The 21,243-nt window shown below is 35.4% G+C and overlaps 4 protein-coding genes across 6 annotated transcripts in view; 2 read left to right on the top strand and 2 right to left on the bottom strand.

Moving 5' to 3' along the window:
- The window catches only part of LOC118275272 (serine/threonine-protein phosphatase 2A 56 kDa regulatory subunit gamma isoform), a 44,547-nt gene extending 41,187 nt beyond the window's left edge, over positions 1-3,360 (top strand). For all 3 annotated transcript variants that reach the window (XM_035593175.2, XM_035593176.2, XM_035593174.2), the window contains one exon: positions 276-3,360. In XM_035593175.2, the coding sequence (XP_035449068.1) occupies positions 276-422 (147 nt within the window). In that variant the 3' untranslated portion in view covers positions 423-3,360. The remainder of the gene's footprint in view (positions 1-275) is intronic.
- A 3,134-nt stretch (positions 3,361-6,494) lies between these two features.
- On the bottom strand, positions 6,495-13,638 carry LOC118275637 (protein phosphatase 1 regulatory subunit 21). The gene is made up of 8 exons (XM_035593670.2): positions 13,443-13,638; positions 13,175-13,369; positions 12,255-12,395; positions 11,771-12,022; positions 11,229-11,312; positions 10,435-10,761; positions 10,068-10,163; positions 6,495-9,486 (listed from the first exon to the last, which is right to left on the bottom strand). The coding sequence occupies exons 1-8, from the start codon at positions 13,506-13,508 to the stop codon at positions 9,340-9,342; spliced, it is 1,308 nt and encodes a 435-aa protein (XP_035449563.2). The 5' UTR covers positions 13,509-13,638; the 3' UTR covers positions 6,495-9,339.
- Positions 13,639-13,926: 288 nt separating this feature from the next.
- LOC118275447 (DNA polymerase iota) lies at positions 13,927-16,107 on the top strand. The gene is made up of 2 exons (XM_035593399.2): positions 13,927-14,086; positions 14,181-16,107. Exons 1-2 carry the CDS (start codon positions 14,076-14,078, stop codon positions 15,988-15,990), a joined length of 1,821 nt encoding a protein of 606 aa, XP_035449292.1. The 5' UTR covers positions 13,927-14,075; the 3' UTR covers positions 15,991-16,107.
- Positions 16,108-16,179: 72 nt separating this feature from the next.
- On the bottom strand, positions 16,180-20,735 carry LOC118275445 (conserved oligomeric Golgi complex subunit 2). Its single transcript, XM_035593398.2, has 6 exons — positions 20,523-20,735; positions 20,207-20,434; positions 19,201-20,044; positions 18,524-18,729; positions 17,618-18,063; positions 16,180-16,467 (listed from the first exon to the last, which is right to left on the bottom strand). The coding sequence occupies exons 1-6, from the start codon at positions 20,598-20,600 to the stop codon at positions 16,194-16,196; spliced, it is 2,076 nt and encodes a 691-aa protein (XP_035449291.2). The 5' UTR covers positions 20,601-20,735; the 3' UTR covers positions 16,180-16,193.
- Positions 20,736-21,243: the final 508 nt, after the last annotated feature.

Raw genomic sequence — 21,243 nt, 5'->3', positions numbered from 1 at the left:
ACGCGACTGTAAACGAACCCAACAAAGCAGATACGAATCTATACTAATATTATAAAGCTGAAGAGTTTGTTTGTTTGTTTGAACGCGCTAATCTCCGGAACTACTGGTCCGATTTGAATAATTCTTTTTGTGTTGGATAGCGCATTTATCGAGGAAGGTTATAGGCTATAAAACATCACGCTATGATTAATAGAAACCGAGTAGAGCGGGTGAAACCGCGCGGAAGTAGCTAGTTATATTATACATAGTTATTAACTCTAGAATTCTCTCCACAGCTCAGAAAACAAGGCTACAACGCTAGCAAACCCCTTCTACGCAAGAAGTCCGAGCTCCCGGCGGACTCTACGACAGTGAAAGCGTTGATTGAGCACAAGCGAGCCGACCCGTACCTGTCCACCCCGCCGGACGTGAACCAATGCTAGCAACACCGAACCAGCCCGCACACATACACGATAGAAAGCTTCACAGCTAACCTCAATGCAGGTGGAATACAAAACATGCCTTAGAACATTTTCTACAGTACTTTTTTGAAAAATAATTTCACCCACCGTGATACAAATTGTCAATGAAGTGATGCATTCAGCTAAAGATTCCACCTCAAAAGCATTTTGAAAATTCAAGGTATGTCAACGGCCTCTCATGGGATGTTTACGACAAATTGTACCTAATATTATGCCAATACGTGTTTTAAAGTGCCGAACGTTTCGACCGCTGGCAACACCGCGGTCGCCCGAGTGTGCGAGCGAGAGGACGCTATATGAGTGACACGAGTGACGCATTGTGCTCGATATTGATTAGTTAGTACACATATATTATTACGGTAGTGTCCTTTTGTTGATGTTTTATATCCACTTGGGTCGACAATCGCGTTTCGAATCGCGTGATCAGCGACCAATCGGAGGCCGTTCGCTTTTGCGTGCTATCACCTGATTGGTTGGTTATCACGCTATATAAAATTGCTACTTAATGTACTCAAAGCACTGCTGTTATTGTATTATATTGTAAAAGGAGTTTGTTCGTCGCATTGTCGACCTTTATACGAAAGTGATGCAAATTGACATTGTGAGTGGTTGGAATAGAGTTTTCTTTCTGTGGTCTTTCATGAACACTTTAACATTACATTACTTACCTATCAAGTTCAAATACTGAAAGTAATAAACGTTTCTTAGCTTTGGCTTAGCTATATACCCGTCTCTTTTACATTTGTAGCGAAACATCTGTAAGACAAAGACAGATATAACTAAACCAAGCTACGTGCTAAGCAAACGTTTATTAATTCAACCTTTTGTACAGATTTACATACATTTCCTCTAATTCGGTACGGACGTGTGTTCCTAACATTTCATCTTCAATACGCATCACAAGGCGACTCGTTTTTGTTACTCGAAATTTTATTTAAATATTTTTTTAATTATATAACAGGTTTATATACCATTCCACGCGCGAACCACCTACGAAATGTTTACAAGAACTTCTTAGCCCAATCGTGTATTTAATTTAAAAACTATTTTTAGAATATAATCATGTTGTTTAAAGGCCATATGGTTTTTTAAAACGAGAGAATATCAAATTGTAAACACCACAAGAGTATATGAAATGAGTCTTATGGATAGGTCAGTAGCATTTGGTAAACTCCCGTCTTATGTAAAATCTTTAATTTATTGTTTATTATAAACCAAATACAAACACATGTTTATATTATTGTCTTATAATGTTTGACATAGGTTATAGATCTCATCGAGGTTTACACAAAATTATGAACGTGTTATGTCAAACTATAGAGTTTTTATATGTTAGTCGAACGCATAACTAAGGCGAGAGTACATTGCACCATTAAGGCAAGCGTCCACAGGCCCGTATCGTACGCATTCCGTATGACGTCATTAGTACGCATCGCATGTAGGCATTGCTGATGATGCGGTGCGTACGATGCGGATCATTGGACGCAGTTGTATGAGTTTCTATACAAGACAAACTAAAATCCGTTGCGTGCGATGCATACGATGTGGGCCTGTGGACGCGTACCTTTAATGACACCGCATAGAATATTGATCACATAAAAATGCGTGTCCTAATATTCTCGCCAGCACGGGAACATATTCAGCTTATACCACAAACACTACCTAATAAGTACGTAACGTAAGTCTCGTTTTAATATAAGATTTGTAATAAAAACGTAATGCAACCGTCCCACGGTAAACCTATTTGATAAATGTGGAGTGTGCTGGTCGCTTGTTGCATTAACTCGCTTGCTACACATTCGCTAGATGAAGAAACTTAGATACACACCCGTATAAGCTAAATATGTTGCCGCCTCGACGTAAACTTAGTTTATTTATACATTATTATGCCTATCTGCCTTTATGAATTATTTTAATCTTACAACTCGGGGCACCCACGGTGATTTATATCGATTTAAGTTTTATTATTTTGCGTGTATAGAGTGCCAAAGGAGTTGTGTTGAAGCCATTACAAGCAGTCGACTTAACAATGTATAATGTATGTATAAAATGTATTAGATGAGCTTCGGGAATGAGAGAGTGGATGTGATGATGAAGAGCACCTATGTATGTAGTTATTTATTTTTTTATTTTAACATAAATATCCGTGTTATTGAGTGACGACTGAAAGAGAATTATCAAGAGTTGTACGCCTAGTATCGGATACTATCGACCGTAAATAGATTTTGTAACTTTTATATTTATAGTTGTTTGCAATCGTGTATAATGACCTTAATGTTAAATGTACAGTTTCGTGTTATTGGCGTCTGCCACTTTGAAGCCAGTTTGAGGTAAAAGGCTGTTCAGACCTGATTATTGTTGCAAATGCCATTATGTACCTCGAAAGCATTTAGATCTTGTAGCAACATTAAAACAGCCAGTTTTATAAGTGTGATCTCATCTTGACAATCATAATCAAGTTTGAAGATCTCTTTTACTTCAGATTTCCATTCGGCTGTATTTAGTCGATAGTATCCCATACTGTAATCTACAGTGTACACAGCAAGTGACTGCCGGACAACAAACAATTTTAAAATAAGGTGTAGTATAAAAATAAACTTAAATTTAATGTTAATATGGAATATTTTGCAATACGCTTCTGGTAAGCAAACGAGTGCAATGTTTTGATATACATATAATGTCCCGGTCGCTTGCTGTCTGTCTGTGGGTCTGTTCGCGTGACGCATGATCGACATATGACCTCACTTAGCGAATTATTTGCAAAACGCTGTTCAACAAATTGATAAATTTTGTATAAATATTTATAACGATAATGTAACTGTTGAAAACAAATATTGTAACAGATGACATATTATAAGGTGCTTATGATTATCGTTATAATACAAAGTTGTGCATATAACGTGCGTTTTTTTCTCTCCCGTTTACACCTGCTTCCTACTCTTGTCTAGACTTATCTTGGTATCAGCATAATATTATGAGAATTTTCAAAAACCCGAAAATGTCAAGTATCGCTATTCTGGACCTGGGACTCCTTGCCCCGTAGTCGCGCTGGCTGCCACTCACACAAATCAAACAATAAAATAAAATGAAATATACATACTTTTCGAGGTCAGGAAAATCATGAAAATGAAAATTAGGAAATCTACAATATATCAAGAACTAAAAGATTTTAGTTAAAAAATAACGAAATTTTCGTAACTCCCCTAACGTTACACCATAGCATAACCATACAGGCACCATTTCCTATCTGAGGAACGGGGTGGGAACGAACTTGGATAAAGTGGGCCGTTCAATCAAAAATATTTAGGTCAAACCAATTAAAATTAGGTACTCTCGATGTGTAGTATGGGGAAAAACAAACTGAGGTACGAATGTCTAATAATTGATGAAGATACTTCAGGGGCTCAAATCTGTGCCAATTATTAGAAAAGCTAAAGAATTAGGGGCAACTACCCAATTGCTAGCACTGCACCAAATTATCAGCACTCTGAATAAATCGACCAATTGTAAGGTTTTCACTTACTAATTTGGGTTTCCACACTAATAAATAAATAAATGTATGTTTTTGGAATCCTGCTATTGGGAAAATCATACTTTGAGACCTCAAATTGGTGAAAATTATGTAAACAAACATTTGTGTCTTGCAGTTTCTTCTGTTTTTGCCTTTTTCTTGTGATCGCCGGTAATTTCACGTGTTTACATTTTATGATATATTGTATATTTTACAAATTTAATATTGAAACTACTGATTTCTCTGATATTTGAGATAATTTTTGATGATAATCTGAAGAGTAGAATTTGAGGTTTTGGTGATTAATTGGTAAAATACGTAGTGCTGATAAATGGATCGCATATTTTGTAAATTCTAAATTATCAGCACTGGTGCTGATAAATGGAAAAAAGTACATAAATACTAATTTCATATTTTTTAATGTAAATTATGTTTATTTTATGCAAAGAATTAATTTTGTTTTGTAAAAGTAGTTTATACCACCAAAATCCAAATGTTAGCATGGTGCTGATAATTGGATCAGAAGCATGCTGATAAATTGGTTTCCCTAGAATTTCATCATCTCTTCTTATTTCTTTTTATTTATTTTTTCTCTTCTTATTTTTTGTTTTATTACCAGTAATATTAGCAAAAGATTTTGTAGATGGTATGCAAGCTACGACAACTTCTATAACAAATAAACAATGTTATAATAATACTGGAGATTGTCTTAGTAGTGCGCAATTGGTATGTCTTGATAGTCAACAATATTTACTAACACCAGTCAAATTACAGGACATTTTGATTACTGAAAAAACATCTGAACGGAAAGGTGTTAAAAAAAGGTAATAATTGGCCATCGTACGTTATCGTGCAATAGACCATCGTAATTCGTTGTCATGAAATAGACTAAACAATTTAATACGAGAAATGTCAACAAAAGTTGGTATACTTGTGTTTTCATGCGATGGCTAAGTCAATCTATTTTATTTAAAACGTAAAATTAATGTAATATTGATATGATAACAATTTACATAGGTAATAACTTAAGACAGAAGGTCTCTTAAGTAGGGACTAAATAAAATAACCGACTTGGTATTACATGGATCTCATATTTTTTTACGGTACATAAACTGATGAGGTGCGAGACTTGGATTTGTTTACAGAATGTTTTTGATGGTATCTCACTTCTTTTTGTAGATTCAATTATTCCATTATTAAACAATAAAATGTAACTGCATCAATAACTTTGTAATCTCATACATTTATATGGGTTTACAAAGTTATTGGTGTGATGAAATTGTAACTGTATCAATAACTTTCTAATCCCATACATTTAGGATTACAAAGTTATTGATGCAGTTGATGTATTCAAAAAAACTGGACTGAATTTACAAAATCTTTGATTTTTCCCTTGATGTAGGTACTAAATACAAATTTTACGCAAACATTTTAAGCTTCTATGTGCCTTATACTTTTGATGATCTGTCAGTCAGTGACAAAATTTCGAAACTTTGACGTGTTATAATTCTAAAACGAATGGTTAAAATTTAATGAAAATTCAAATATACCGTGTTTGTACAATGCCTGCTTAGTAACTGAAAATTCAGGCTTCTTGTTTTATCCACAACGAAGTTATAGGCGGTCGAAATTGGCCTGAATGGTTTCGAGAAAAGGATGGCACGGCCGTGACACTTTTTTTTGTTCGACTTATACAGATAAAAGTATTATTAGATTATAAGTAATTGTTTTGTTACCTGCTTACTAACTATATAAAAAATAATTAAAAACAGATTTTAATAATATAACTAATTTTTTTTAATGCATTTCCTAACAGTGATGGTTAGGTGCTGATAATTGGGTTGCTCTATGCTAGTAATTGGTGGAGATGGTGCCAGTAAATGGTGACAGACCCATTTTTTATTCTTACTTGTCTAAATAATCTTGGATAGAGGTCAGCCGTGTTTTTCTTTTATTATCGTCTTCCTTATTAAATATTATAACTATAAAATTTGCCTTAACGAATAAAAGCCTTTTTTTCACAATAATAAGTTGGCTTAAATTAGGACTAACTCTTAAAGTGCTGATAATTGGGTAGTTTACCCTAGTTTGTTGTACTCTAATCTTTCGGATAGCACTGAATTTTTCAATGTTAAAATATTCTATTTATCGTGACAGCAACAAAATTCCCTGCTATGCCCAATAGGAGCCGAGAAGCAGGTAAAAGTGCGCAGGAGTAGCTAAGTTATGAAAATCTAAAATCAAACGTCCTTTATTTTAAATTAATTTATCAAACCGAAAGGCTGTTTACTACCTTGGTCAAAGAGTATTGTCATTCAACGTGGCCAGTGCTGCTGCTAGTCTTGGACACCCGTCACAACTCCGATGAGGTAATTTTTTTCGGTGCTTAAACTTAGTTTTTATTTCTTTGTCCTTTTTGATTTTATTCTTGTTTTACTTTAGCTACTTTCATAAAGTCTTTGATTTGTCTATATATTGTTATTGAATATTTTAGGATCATCAGATGAAAGAAAACGAACATAAGTATTCAAAACTATTTATTGATAATTTATTTTCTTTTATTTATACATTATATGCAACGACTGTTGGCGAGTATTTCCGTACACCTTTTCTAACACAACTGCGTATAATTCCACTTTACCATCAGGTATACCAAAATACTCGCATTGTATACACTTTATACACATAATTACATATTCATAGCATACCGTTTATTTGTTTATAATAATATATTATACATAACTTAATGTAAACAGCTTTTACAACTAGTCTAGGTTGTGGATAATCTCAGTGACTACAGCCAATCTTAATAATAATTCTAGTATCAGATTACTGAGACTTCCGACCCGAAGCTGCGGACAACCCAGCGGGTTATCGAGGCTTCGGCTCGAAGTAGAAACGGGGTAGTTTTTAGTCAAAGTCTGACACTTTCTCGCCACACCCAAGTCATTGGATGATTCCCCCGTCAAAAAAAGTTTACTGAGACTGGCCGTGTTAAGATTCTTAATAGGTCAGAATGCAATGTTGCAATGCTATACAAAGATCGTTGTTTATTACATGCAGACAAAAAGAGCAGTTTATGCTACTGTGTTATTGACATTGATGGGTTTAAAAGACATTCATTTGGATGTAAGACATTGGAATATTATCATATATCATGGTTCATAAAAAGTACAGACAGATCTCGTGTCTCAATTCATATTATACATATCATTTGTTTTACCAAAATGTACACAAAAACCAATTCATTACTGACAAATTGACCAATAAATATAATACAATTTTTCTTTACATTTTCCAACATTTTTAACTCAGTATATAAAAGCCGAAAAAAACACCAAATAAAATTCTAAACTAAAGCACGAATCACTAGCCGAATTTAATACGATTACATAATATGTATAGTTGTATACTATATACATTAGTTAGGCCACAATTTTTGTAAACAACACAATTATTTTGGTGATAGGAATGCAAATCAACTGAGACTAGACTTAAGTTTTTGACGTAGGATGAGGAAGCATTTTGTAATTCAAATATAAGTCTACAATTAGAACCTGTTTTACAATAACTGAATAAATTGGTATTAATACATATTTTGTAGTTACCAGTAACTAAATCATTATCCAGGTTACGGTTAAACGGTAACTTATTAACGACCAATTCCAATAACCTATCTATCTGTAGATTTGCTTACTAGAGAGAGTATTTTGACATAAGCTTCATACAGTCATGTATCAAAATTGTACCTCTAGTAAGAAAATCTGCAGGTAAACAGGTTATTGGAATTGGCCGTAAGTAACCGTGGCATCGTGTCGGAGGAAAAGTAGAAACGTGGTGAGTTTTTAGTCAGTAAGAGTCTGACACTAGCTCTTGCCTCACCTACGGCGGGAAGCGTCATTTAATATTTTTTCCCACGAAAAACTCTATCAAAGATTGTGAAGCAGGCCCCAAAACTTTGCCTAAGTAATATATAGTTACTGTTGAATTCAGAGAAGTTCAACCTAACTACATGAGCAGCAAACTAAATTTGAAAAATAAATCTCATAGAATTTACACCAGACATAATTTCCTAAACACACGTAATAAATATTTTATAAAATTTATTCTATACAATTTGCTGGGTGTACATATTTATTATAATTCAACGAACAATTTAACAATTTTTACATTTTATACAATCTTTTGTGACAAACATTGAAATGTGTAAGTGTATAGAAGAAGAGAAGAATTAAGAACGAGATGCTTGGGAATAAAACTGTGTTTAATTTTCAATAAGTTAATCCATCGTGAATGGGTGTTACATTGACTTGTGTGCACTTCTGCGGACTGCCTAGCGGGTTACCGGGGCTCCGGCTCGAAAAACAGGAGCAGGCATGGGATGGTTTATAGTCAGTAAGAGTCTGACACTCCCCCTTACCTCGCCTAAGGCGAGAGATGTCATTGGATGATTTTCCCCCACTCAAAAACAAAAAAGGTACACTTCCATATTTTCAATATTAAATTGCGAATACCAGTTTTATCCCTCATATATCCTGAAATACCTTTTCAGCTCATTTCTCGATACAAATAGTAATGTCTTCTACTGAAGTGCAAATTAAACACCTAATTTTCAATTTAATAAATAACACACAACATATAATGAAAGTTCAGAATCCAAGAGGCAAGTCGAAAATTCATAAACCTGTCTCTTGTCAGAAATCGGTGTACACCGATTGATTTCGAGGTCAACCGGAGTCCGTAACTTTCGAGTTTGAAAAGTCGTAAATATTTTTGAACATACTAAGTTAAATTGATTTTATATACTTCGTTCACTGTACATAATGGTCACATGACCGTATATTATAAACATATTCATTTTTATACACGATAATATTGACAGTATACAATATGTATTTATAGGACTTATTTGAGATGAAAGGTGTTAAACACTGCCCTTATATACCTTTGACTAAAAGTGACTAAATAAAAACTTTACTAGACCCTTGCTACTTGAAAAGAGCCTTAAAATGTAGGGCATAAGGTTTATTATTCGAGTTTCCCAATATCTTTTTAGTTAAATGAGCACCACTGGAGGCGATAGTGCAGCTTAAAATCTATTACCCAATAGAATATTTGATAACATCAAACAAGCCAGTGACAGCTTAGCTGATTGGATAAATCGACCTTACACCAGACCAACGCCATCTATGAGCTCAAAATCGAAAACTTTCATTGAACCAAAACGACTTTAACGTAAGAGACAATCATAAGGTACCTACTATAACATAAATGCGTTCTATTAATATCCCAAGGTAAAAAGGACCTTATCCCAAAGGTCATAAGTTCTAAAATCACCTTTCATCCCTCATCCCATGAGCTACCTGGCTACTTCTTCCTCGTGTTGAGCGCGTGCTTCAGTAGTTGTATCTCGTCGTGTTGTTTCGTCAGTTGCTCGTTGAGCCCCGCCACGTGCTCCGTCAACACTGACATCTGTTCCTCATAGTTGTGCGACGTTGAATGGAGCTCTTCTTCCTGTGGGGAGAAAAAAGGGTATTAGTAAGGCAAGGCAGCCATTTTACGGGATAATGGCCTAACGAGCAGACGGAAAACCGGACGCAAAGTGATGTCAGCGCTGCTCTTAAATGCCAACCAGAGAAGTTATAGGTACATTTTATAGGATATTCTGAAATGGAGGTAGGAATTCCAGTTACAGCATAACTGCGGGTTCGATTCCCGCAAGAATAAACTCTTTGTGTGATCCAAAATTTATGTTTGTAAACGGATCCATGACGCAGGAGAAAACCTAGTGTGCGGTAAAGTTTAAAAAACACTTTTCTCCTTAAATCCACTTGCTTTGGAGAAGATCTAAATTTTTTAATTGACTCAGAATCGAGAGTAAGAGTATTTAAGTTTTTGTGATTTACTGGTAATGACAAATTCGTAAACATTACAAAATATTTTACCTGATAAAAATTGTTTAATATTAATCAATTATTTAATATTAATATTATGTAAAACATCATTTAAATATAACACGACCTCATTCAACCTCTCGCTATCACCAAAACCTATACACCGAGTGTTACTGTAGGGTGCGCACGCGCATGACTCACCAGTCTGCTGATAGTGTTGTGTTTCTCACTCAACGTGTGCTCGTTGCTCTGTTTCTCTCTCTCCATCTCCTCAAACCGAAGTCGCAGCATCTCACACTGTTGGGAAAATTTTAGTTGTTATGTGATTGGCGAAAATAGTTTTTATGCCGTTTAAAATAGAGACTGTTATTGAATATCGAGTTTTTTTCTTGTTATAAGTAAATGTATAAATTCAATGACTCATCATTTTAATTCTATTTGGAAGCACTTTTATCACTAATGCATTATAACACACAAAAATGCTCAAAACAACAAAACATCTGTTACGACAAGCAATTTAAAACTCAATTCCCATAGCAATACAGTTCAAAATCAAACAAACACTTACCTCTTTAACATAATGTTCAGTCTTACTCTTTAATTCTTCTCTTTCTATCTTCAGTTCGCTAATCTTATTCCTAAAGTATGTCTTCATTCTTTCTTCCCGGGTCTCTATTTCCTGGGTCAGGAGGAACGGTACCTGGAGGCTGCCCAGTAGACCTGTGACCCTGCCCTCAGCATCCACGGAGGTCTCCCCAAAAGTGTTGAAGTCCCCGGAGTCATGACCATCCCCTCTCCTCTTTTGTGAAGCGGACACATACTTTGCTACCTCTAATTTCAGACTCTCATTTTCCATTCGAAGCATTTCGAACTCCATTTTTAGTTTTTGGTTTTCCTGTAATTTTTTTTTAGAGGGTATTAGCACCTTGGTTATAAAAATGTCTATAAGACCTTTAGTATTTACGTTTAATTTATCCTTAACCATGACATTAAAGAGAACTTAGGTGTTTACTGTAGATTGAATCAGATCAGATTCCATTGGATATTTTATCGTGAGCCAATGCCATTTAGTACCTCATAACCACTAAAGACTTGAAAAAAATTTTCGTTCGATAATAACGATCGTCTGTTGAAGGTTACAAGACAGGTATTTTATAACAGTGCAAGCATATTGGAAAAGGAAATATATTCACAACGAGAACAATTATGGTGTTTTTCCGCCAGAGATATGCTATATAGCTATGCGAGGAATATGCTAATAAGCTATGTATACCTATGATTATAATTAGTGGAAGCCAAATGCTTCCACAGCAATGTAGCATAGCACATATCTGGTGGTAAAGCAAAGTTTTTAAATATTACCTGTTCTAATGAATGAGCCTTTATACTGAGCTGCTCAGTGACGTTCATATCCTCGACAGAACTCAACGCGTCTTCACTGCCCACCTGCAAACAAATGCGAATACCATACATGTCAAATAACAACCAAAATACCCACCGTGAAAAGTACTACGACAATACAACAAAAATTAACTGTCACACATAACTCATAAAAAATTTATTAAGTTGGATTAAATACTGGATCAAAATCTCTTTGGAGCAAGTCACAAAAACGACCTAAGAATAAGAAAGAAGACTATTTAAGAAACTACAGAAGACTTATAACGAGTTTGTTTTACGTTAAACGAGAGCGCGTTTCGCGCTTTGATAGGCCGGATCAAATAAATCAACCATTAGAGCGCCGAACGCGCTCTCGTTTTGATTAGTTTAAACATAAAGCAAACCCATATTAGGGGTACTAATTGGTTGGTTTATTCGCACCGTTCAATTAGAGCGCCGAACGCGCTCTCGTTACGTTTTCGTTCAACATAAAGCAAACTCGTACTAAGGGTAGTCTCTCTTACCAAACTCCCTCCTTCAGACAAGAAGTCTCCATTACAGCTTGCAGTCTGACTGCTAGTAGCCAGGTGTATTTTATTCGGAGTGCCACCTATCCTCTCCCTCTGAGCCTCCTCGAGGGAATACTGTAACTCCTGGTTCTTGTTCTTCAGCTTGGCTATCTCGCATTTGTATTTACTGTCACTCTCACTGATGAGTCTCTGGTAGTCCTCGAGTGATGCCCTCAACTGAGAAACTTCAAATACTTTGTCTGATAACTGTAATTAAAAGATTTTTTTTATTGTTTGTTGGGTTTGTTTGTGATGTGAAGCTTTTTATGGGTGAAAAATAAAATTCAGGGTGTATCGAAGTTCGCAGGGTTCACTAGCTCTTAATAAAATATAAATAGAATTCATAAAATAGAAAAAAGAGAATAAAATTTTACATACAAACTGAAGGAATAATTAAATTATATTAAAATGACATATAATAACTAAATAATTAGTATACCTGTGAAGCATACTGTGCATTCTCAATAATTTTCTTCTGCAGTTCTTCTTGTAGAAGTCCCGAGTCTAATGCGGCTGCACTACTGACTGTCGCCTGCTGTTTGTCATCTCCTTTGTTTTTTGATTTCTTTGTCAATTTTAACTGCAACATTAAAATTGATTATTTTCTACTCAAAGAGCATTGTTTGGAGTCTAAGTACTGTGTACCTACAGTAGTGTATACAACATACATAACCTATGCCTGTCTCCTATTGGGTAGGCACTAGTAGGTAGCAACTATGGAACACCTATTGCTATGTTTCTTAGAATGGTAGATATACAATAAAATCATGTATTAACATAATATAACCTATGCTTATGTGTATAAAATGTTTAATTTTATTACATAAATGAAATATAAAATACACACCATAATTACATCTGCAGTTATTTTAAATTTCAAGATAATGCAAGGTATGTGTGGTAATCAGATGAATAATACAATTTTAATGTTTTAAAATCGTAACAACATGCTATTTTATGGTACATAGTACCGTTTTATAGTAGCATTAAAGTGATGAAGAAGAACTTTAACAGGCAGTAATCAGAGCATATCATTTAGAACAAGGTAAACCAATTTACCATTCAAATTGGAGCCCTGTTTAGCCCTACATTTAGTTCAATTTTTATTGCAAAGTAATAAATATGGTGTAACCAAGGTATATATTGATGTATCACCCATATGTAATATGTGAAAACATGTATCAGTTAAGATAACAGAACCTTGATTAACAATGGTGATATAGAACCTATGTGTTTGGTGAAACTGTGTGCAAAACATAGATAATGTTTTCCACAGAGTATTAAGATAAAGTTATTTATCAGTAGATGACTAAACAAACATCTATTTTTCCTGTTCAATTTACAAATGCTGTAGCTGACCTGCAACGCGTCGAGTTCATCCTGAAGGACAGACACCCGCCGCGTCAACTGCTGGTTTCTGAATGTCAGTGAATCTATCTCCAACTCCCCTTTTCTCAAAGATTTCTCCTTATCCTTAAGCGTTTCCCGCAGCTCATTCGACTTAGCCTGTTCATCTAGAACTCCCTTCTTTAGCACCTTTACATGCACCCGCAACTGCAACAACGGAAACAACGAATTCACTAAATTGCCGATCGTTTACCGCATAACGTTTAGCAAAGACACACACTTTCGAATACTCCGCCGCCAATTTCTGGTACTTCGCCTGTATATCACCCGAAGGCAGCCCCTCCATTGTCGCTTTTCAGGAGTTCATAACTGTAAATTCCGGTATTTAGCTGTTTATTTGTTACTTGTATTGAACATGAACACCCACTTGTCTTCACTTCAACCCACTTTCGTTCGCGAAAATGACGTATTGTGATAGTAGAATTGATGAAACGTCAAATGTCAAAATTGATAATACAATGTTGGTTTAGTCGATTTTTTTAAATCGATTAAAATTTATTACTCGATAGTTTATAAATATTGGCTTGAGAGTGCGTAAGTATTACATTTTAAATTAACAAGTATTTAACATGTCTACAAAAAGATAGGCTTTTTCATATTAATATACCCTGTTTTGCATAATTAATGATAATGAGGCATTTCGAATATTTTTCAGTGTGTCGTACGATCACATTGAAAAAAAAACGAGGGAAATCTTTTTTTAGCATGGTAACATTCCTTCTGTTGATGTGTCGTGATTGTCCAATATAAAATATCAATATTTTGGAAATTTATGAAAGAAAAGCTTTAATTTCTAACTTAAAAAGCTTAAATACTTACTAATAAATATATTTAATCTTTCAATGGTACGGTCATGGACGATAGGTACGGTATTTGTTAATTTTTCACATTGTATCGCAACAGGTAAAACTAAGTTAGAACAAAGTAAATTATGACTAAACTATGCTTTAATTTCCAGGAATATGGAATCTGGCTGTTCTCATTACAATGATGTCGATAGCGAACATGCTCGGTGTATAATTCACATCGATGTAGACTGTTTCTATGCACAAGTGGAGATGGTACTAAATCCGGAGTTGCGGTCGGTTCCGCTCGGCATACAACAGAAGAACATCGTCGTAACAAGCAACTACGAGGCCAGGAAGTACGGCGTGCAGAAATGTATGCTTGTTACGGAAGCGTTAAAACTTTGTCCTAATTTAAAACTTGTGAATGGTGAAGATTTGCACAACTATAGAACTGCTTCTAACAAGATATTCGCAGTTTTACAGTGTTGGAAGTGTCCAGTGGAAAAGTTGGGTATGGATGAAAACTATATTGATGTCACAAATTTAGTACAAGAGAAGATGAAATCTGTAAACAGTAGTAACATTACTCACACTGGGCATGTGTACAGTGAGCCCAGCATCGACTGCCCCTGTGGCTGCCACACCAGACTGAGGATAACATCACAGATAGCCAGTGACATGAGGAAAAAAATATTCGAAGACTTAGGTTTCACAACTTGTGCTGGTATTGCACACAACAAGTTGTTAGCTAAACTAATTTGTCCCCAAAACAAACCGAATGACCAAACTATTATATTCCCCGAACATGGGACCAGTTTCATGTCTACTTTACAGAGTATACGCTCCATTCCAAGTATTGGTTCAAAAACTGCAGAAGCTCTAATATCTAACAATATCATAACTGTGAGTGACTTACAAGAAGCATCCCTTGATGTGTTGAAGAAGCACTTCAGTAGTGATATGGCTGTCAGACTGAAAAGTTTAAGTTTAGGTGAAGATAATACTCCAGTGAAACAGACGGGTAAACCTCAGAGCATCGGCCTGGAGGACAGCTTCAAGATAGTCAGTGTACGGAGTGAGGTGGAGGACAAGTTTACAGCACTGCTACAGAGGTTGCTTGTCCTAGTCCGGGAAGATGGACGCATTCCAGTATCTTTGAGAGTCACACTAAGGAAGAAAGATGCCAAGAGACTGAGTAGTCACAGAGAATCAAGACAGAGTCAGATCTCTCCCTCCATCTTCACTCTCACCGGTGGTACTCTGACAGTGACTGAGGCAGGCCAGCAGAAACTGATGAACATAATTATGAGATTATTTAACAAGTTAATTGACTTGACCAAACCATTCCATTTAACTTTAGTGGGATTGGCATTCACCAAGTTCCAAGAGCGCATGACAGGCAGGGGGTCTATAGTGAATTACTTAATGAATGATATTTCCGTCCAATCTGTGCTTAATTTACAAAATGAATGTGATACATCTGCTTCATCTATGGATTACTCTGCTGTGTCACCCAGCAGTAGCACAACAACTGATCTCTCCGACGCCGAAGTCGAGCCGTCACCAAAAAAACCCAAAAAGGTTACATGGATAGCAAAAAGAAGATGTCTGGCCAAAGAAGAGGTTGCTTCCCCAAGTAAACTAAAAGTTGGTGAACTCCGACTAAACTCAAAAGAGCTTGAAAAAGTTTCAGAACTAAGACTGAATTCCCGCGATCGATCACTCACGCCTCGCGCCAGTCCCGCGAAAGACAACTTGTCTGATACATCGGACACTATGAGAGACTGTGAAGAGAAGAATTGTGATGACTGCCCCAGTTATGTTGATAAAGAGGTGTTCAATGCACTCCCTGATGACATGCAGAAGGAACTCAAGTCCATGTGGAAGAACCCCTCTAGCTCCGAGATGCCGAGAAGTAGTCCTAGAACGAACAAAGCTAAACCGAACACAATAATGAAATATTTTGTTCCACACAAATAGTATTAGTAAGATTTTATCTTGTTAATTATTTTAAGTGATAAGTGAATGGTTTCTATTTTTTCAAATCATACAATTTTTATTCAGCTGATCAAATACATGTTTATGTTAAAAAATAAATATCTTTTATTGCTACTAAATAGTTAATTATAATACATTAGACGATACAGGTTAAACAAAAAAACTTTAGTATACAACTGGGCATATCATTTAATATCTATATTTTTTACAGCATCTGTTACCATACTGGATAGTTCTGTGAACTTGTGAACACTATTTACATTGAGGCGGAGTGTGCGCGCGAGGTTCCCGTACGAGACCACGTCCACGTTCAGTTGCAGCCGGATCTTGTCTCCGTCCGTCACGCCCGCGCTGTCGCTGCTCTGCGGGGAACTCATCTCTCGAATTTGCTTCAGTCTTCTCAATGACTCTTCGGTTTTCTGTACCGAGGTCAAAACATCCTCTACATACTTGCAGTATCTGGAACACATGTTACTATTTATAGACGCGTTTATCGCATATTGATAACCACTCTAGCGTCCATGGATACTATAGTATCCAAAGTGACGAGTTCTGTTTAACTCCCTCTAGTTTAAAATACGGTCTTGTTTGGTGAGTTTTGACTGATTATCTATACAGCTGAATAAATTGTTCGACGAAAATAAGACATGGCGTTGTAATATGCTTTGACAAACAAAATATAAATTTTTAAAGTTAGTTGACTCGTTTTTGAAGTGTTTTTGTGAGTTCCAACAATTATGTCGTAAATACTACAGTTTTGTTTAATTTATCTTGCAAGTGTTATACATCAAAATAAACTAGAAGATTTGTGCTTTACGATGATGTACAAATATCACAGTTTTAGCTGATAAATCTAGTCTAATTTTAACTTCAAACGATTGGTGTTTCGAAAAAAATGGCCGGTCTGGTGTTGGCCACTTTTAGTTTTGTTTATACATATTTTACATACTTTGCATTACAATAGTATATAAAATATCGAAATACATTTCGTAATAAGCAAAATAATACATTTTTCAAAGAGAAATATACTAAATTCATTGAAGATTCCATAATAATGTCAATGTGTTCCTCAGGTTTTTTGATGTGTAAAATTACGAGTAGTGTTTTCTTTCGATTTAATTACAATACTTAGAGTTAACCGAATATAATCATATATACATCAAAAGAAAGGGTAATGAGTCTAGTTTGTTGTAAAAATATTTTATTGATAAAATATGCAATAGTTGTGCCGTATATTCTAAAAAGGTAGAAATAATTCTGTTTTTTTTTCTGTGTTTCATGTTTAACCCGTTTTATTGTATTTTAAAGATTAACTAAAGATTTAAAAAAATCGTTAAGATTGATCAGTATTCTTCAACCTTTTTTTGGTATTCTTTTCTTTATTCTAGGCATTACGGTTCAGTAGCTATATAGGTTTTTTGTTACGACGAACTTGCGAGTCGCGCGCGGTTCGGATGCCGTGCGCGGCTGGACGTTAGAGTGGATAAGGAATTAAAATTTTATGAAAAATTTCAACATTTTGCGTCATTAATATTTTACGGGGAACCCCAGTTCGTATTGCATTTTTGTTTTATCTAACAATAAAAAATAATTAACAATAGATACTCACGAAACAGTCATGATGTTGAATAGTGATTCAAATAGTTCCATAGTAAATGCATTATCCAGCTTCTTGGACGCCTCTTCGTTGAATTCCTTCAATGCATTCGACACTACATCTATGTATGTGCATGGTTTATTCGGTACACTACGGTTAGTCTTCCGGTACAGCCGCGGAATGTCGCTGACTTGCTTCAGATGTACATTGAAGTTCTCGTACAGTTCGTTGACTACACAATCCTTTACTTTCTCCTTCGTACCCTGTAGAATGGTCTCTGAAGCTTTCAAGCTCTGCTCCAAAAGTTCCTTGTTTTCAATAGGTATTTTGGTCTTGACAAGCTCCAATAAGTGGGGCAACTTTCTCAATAAACTTTGTATATCCACATAGATGTTAATACTATTATCTATTAAGTTTTTATTTACATTTGTCGGCTCATACTTTTGTGATGGTATTCGCTGAAAACAGAATAGTTGTATTATTGTTTCATGTTTCAATAAAACATTCAGACCATGACATTGTGACACAATTAAACAATCTACAGCTGCGTGACGTCATCGTTATTTACTATTATGTATGAATTAATCTACAAACTAATTAAAAAGATACAAGATAAAAATACAACTGTAATAAAATAAAACAATACAGTAATACTGTACAATATTCGAACAAAAATCTCTATGTATGAACTAGTAAAACATCAATAAATTCTATCTATGACTGTACCATTACCTATGAGTGTCCTTGTTATTTGCATTTAATTGTAGGCCTAGAGATTAAACTAAAGAGCTTAGAGCTTAACAAGTGTACCTATTAACGCAATAAAATCAGGCACATTTCATAAATGCTTATCAGTGCATGTAACATTATCAGCACTCAATCGCAGTTTGAAATCGCCGCGGACAGAATGTTTATTACCTGTGTACAATACGCATTAGCCCACGTGGCATACCGCGATAGCAGTTGGAGAGTTAGTTTCCAAAACTTGTGGGCCAGGGCCTCGATGTACACTCCGTCCGACCAGCACTCCTGGATCGCATTCCAACATTTTTGTGTCTCCCTCAGTACAAACTCCTCGTTCGGTTCCAGAGTAGGGCTCTTCTGTAGCGCCGCCTCGTAACTTCCTGTGATTGTTTGGACATTTCGTAAACAAATGCGTATTTGAAATTTTTCCATGTAACCTTGTGTATACTATGAACAATGTTGGGAGTAAAAAGTGGTTTTGGTTCTTGGCTTATATCCAGATAGTGAATACTATTAATTAACTAAACCATTTAAAAATATAAAACTCAAAATCGTTAAGCCATTTTTTTTTGTCAATTATAAAAATATTAAGTCATATTGCAAGACAAATCACCTAAATTCTGCCATTATTATCAAGCAGGGATTGGGATGAATGAAACATTTAATTTAGATCATGACGTGTGACGCGTCATTGGACGCAATATGGGCCCCTACGTGTGCCTAACACCCACACCATTCATTGGTTCAATTGTAGAAAAGAATAGTTAAGGCACCTTGTATGTGTGGGAATAAACTTTTGGGATTATGATATTTAAAACTTGGATAGATAAAAAAGTAAACAATAATTTTACCTGCAATTTCCTGAAACCGTATTTGGAAATAAACTGGCAAATTCCATCTTCTTTGGAAGCTCTTATACTCTGAAGTTTCCCGCAGCAACTTCATATCATCCGCAGAGCAATATTTCTCAAGTTTCTTTATAAATTCAACACTTTCACTGTACCTTCTATAAAATATCTGTGGGTTGCCAGGTGCGAAGATTGATGCTAAATTCACTTCCAACCTATTTTCTACTTCGCACCAAAAGCAGTTTACTAAAAATCTATATTTTTTAACCAGAAATGATAGTTTGGAATGTTGCGTTACAGTTAGAAGTAACTTTAGTTTTGTGTCTAGTAAAGACAAGATTCTGTCATAGATTCCTTGAAGGCCTTCTTTACTTTTCTGTAGAGCTGGTTCATTAATTATATCTTGGAGGAGAGGTGCAACTGCCTGCTTTCTAATGAGCATTTCAGACTCATTAACACGGGCCAAAGATGCTAGTGTGATTAAGGTTTTTAAAAGGTTCTCTTCTTCACTATTATTCCAAAAGTTAAATAGTAATTCATTAAGTGTTTGTATTAGTTTGCCTCCTACTTCATTGTATTGTAATTTATGTTCTGGCTTTATTATACTGTCACATTTTGCAATGGAGAACTTCAGTTGGTTGTATTGCATTGCAGCACGGTCAGCCAGAGCTACCTGTTCTTGTCTCTTTTTAAGAGTGATGTTTTTTAATATACTATCTAAGGTTTTTAGACAGTTTATTGTTTGGCTATAGTGCTTGAGCAGCTGCTTTTTCTTTTGTAGGCCATGTCTCTGGCTCATCCACAGAGACAACTCCTTCATCGCATCTTCTAGGCATTGTTTGACACTCTATAAAAAAATAAAACTAGCCAATGAATTACAATTAGCAACAGTAATGTATATTGTAGATAAAAGTAAGGAAACAATAACTCGTTAAAGTTACTACACCGTTATAGATAACAGGGTTTAATTACTAGATAAGTTAGCTAAGGCAGAGAAAGTGTTACTTACAATAACTTCGTCATTCAATTGTCCTAATGGCACCTGTATTTTTACTATAGCCTTGTCAAATCCGATGAGGGTAGCACACAAATTGACGAAGTTAGCGTAGTCCTTGTTAATTAGCTCTATCATAGCCAGTCTTAGGACTTTTAAGTACACTCCTAGGTCATCTCGCATTGTCTCCAACGACGCAACATTTTGATGCTCCGCCAGAAAATTATCGACGGAAAAGTTCGTCTGGAATATTAACTAACAAGTTTAGAAAACATTTCAAGTCTAATAAATTAGTTTTAATGGTTCGTTTCATAGAAATCGGCGAAAATACCTTGACGAAGTCGTTTCTGTCAAAGCACAGCCCCCGGGGGGCTGGCGGCAACGTAAACTCCATTATATTATTCTCCATGCTAACGTGTCACTATCATTGTATTATGAAGGCACCATTATTGAGGGGAATTGTTGGAAAATGTTTAAATTATCTATTTAGATCGCTAGTCCCTACGGCGATCATTTTGACATTTAAATCGACTGACGTAAGCCTGACACATCACACGTCAAATCTTTGGTTCGGAAACACTTTGCGTTTGCAATTTTTTGAAAATTATTATTTCTGTTCTTATTTTTACCACTTGTCTTCAACATTGTTGAATTATTACAAAAAGTATTTTGTTAGCATTCTCCGAATAGCTTGTATTAGGTGGTATATCCACGTATACTGTGACCGCTCTAAGTCTCTAACGTTTAGAAACAATTGCGATAAATAAAAGCAGCCTGCTTCGCAATACTTATATTTTTAAAACTAGATAGCTGACCCGGTAAACGTCGTACCGCCTCATATATTATTTTCTAACTTTTAAACCTTCCCTGGACATCTAGTTCAAGACCAAAATTTGCCAAATCGGTCCTTTATGATAATAGACTAGCTTCTGCCAGCGGCTTTGCTCACGTTCCCGTGAGATAAAAAGTATTTTATTCTATCACGACAGTCAGCTCATATCGTGTCTGTATCGACAAAAAATAAAATAAGGTTTAGGTGAGGTTTAGGTTAG

The sequence above is a fragment of the Spodoptera frugiperda genome, chromosome 8 (assembly GCF_023101765.2).
Source record: "Spodoptera frugiperda isolate SF20-4 chromosome 8, AGI-APGP_CSIRO_Sfru_2.0, whole genome shotgun sequence".
Classification (NCBI taxonomy): domain Eukaryota; kingdom Metazoa; phylum Arthropoda; class Insecta; order Lepidoptera; family Noctuidae; genus Spodoptera; species Spodoptera frugiperda.
This window is presented reverse-complemented; position numbering and strand designations above follow the sequence as displayed.

What these genes read in the sequence shown, in the direction of transcription:
- LOC118275637 (XM_035593670.2), bottom strand. Translation starts at nt 13,508, where the DNA reads ATGGAGGGGCTGCCTTCGGGTGATATACAGGCGAAGTACCAGAAATTG. An exon ending in ATGAACTCGACGCGTTGCAG is followed by an intron (nt 12,396 to 13,174) that starts GTCAGCTACAGC and finishes TTAATGTTGCAG; the next exon opens with TTAAAATTGACAAAGAAATC. An exon ending in AGGCTCATTCATTAGAACAG is followed by an intron (nt 10,762 to 11,228) that starts GTAATATTTAAA and finishes AAAAAATTACAG; the next exon opens with GAAAACCAAAAACTAAAAAT.
- LOC118275445 (XM_035593398.2), bottom strand. Translation starts at nt 20,600, where the DNA reads ATGGAGAATAATATAATGGAGTTTACGTTGCCGCCAGCCCCCCGGGGG. An exon ending in ACGGTTTCAGGAAATTGCAG is followed by an intron (nt 18,730 to 19,200) that starts GTAAAATTATTG and finishes AAACAATCACAG; the next exon opens with GAAGTTACGAGGCGGCGCTA. An exon ending in TTCAACATCATGACTGTTTC is followed by an intron (nt 16,468 to 17,617) that starts GTGAGTATCTAT and finishes CATGTGTTCCAG; the next exon opens with ATACTGCAAGTATGTAGAGG.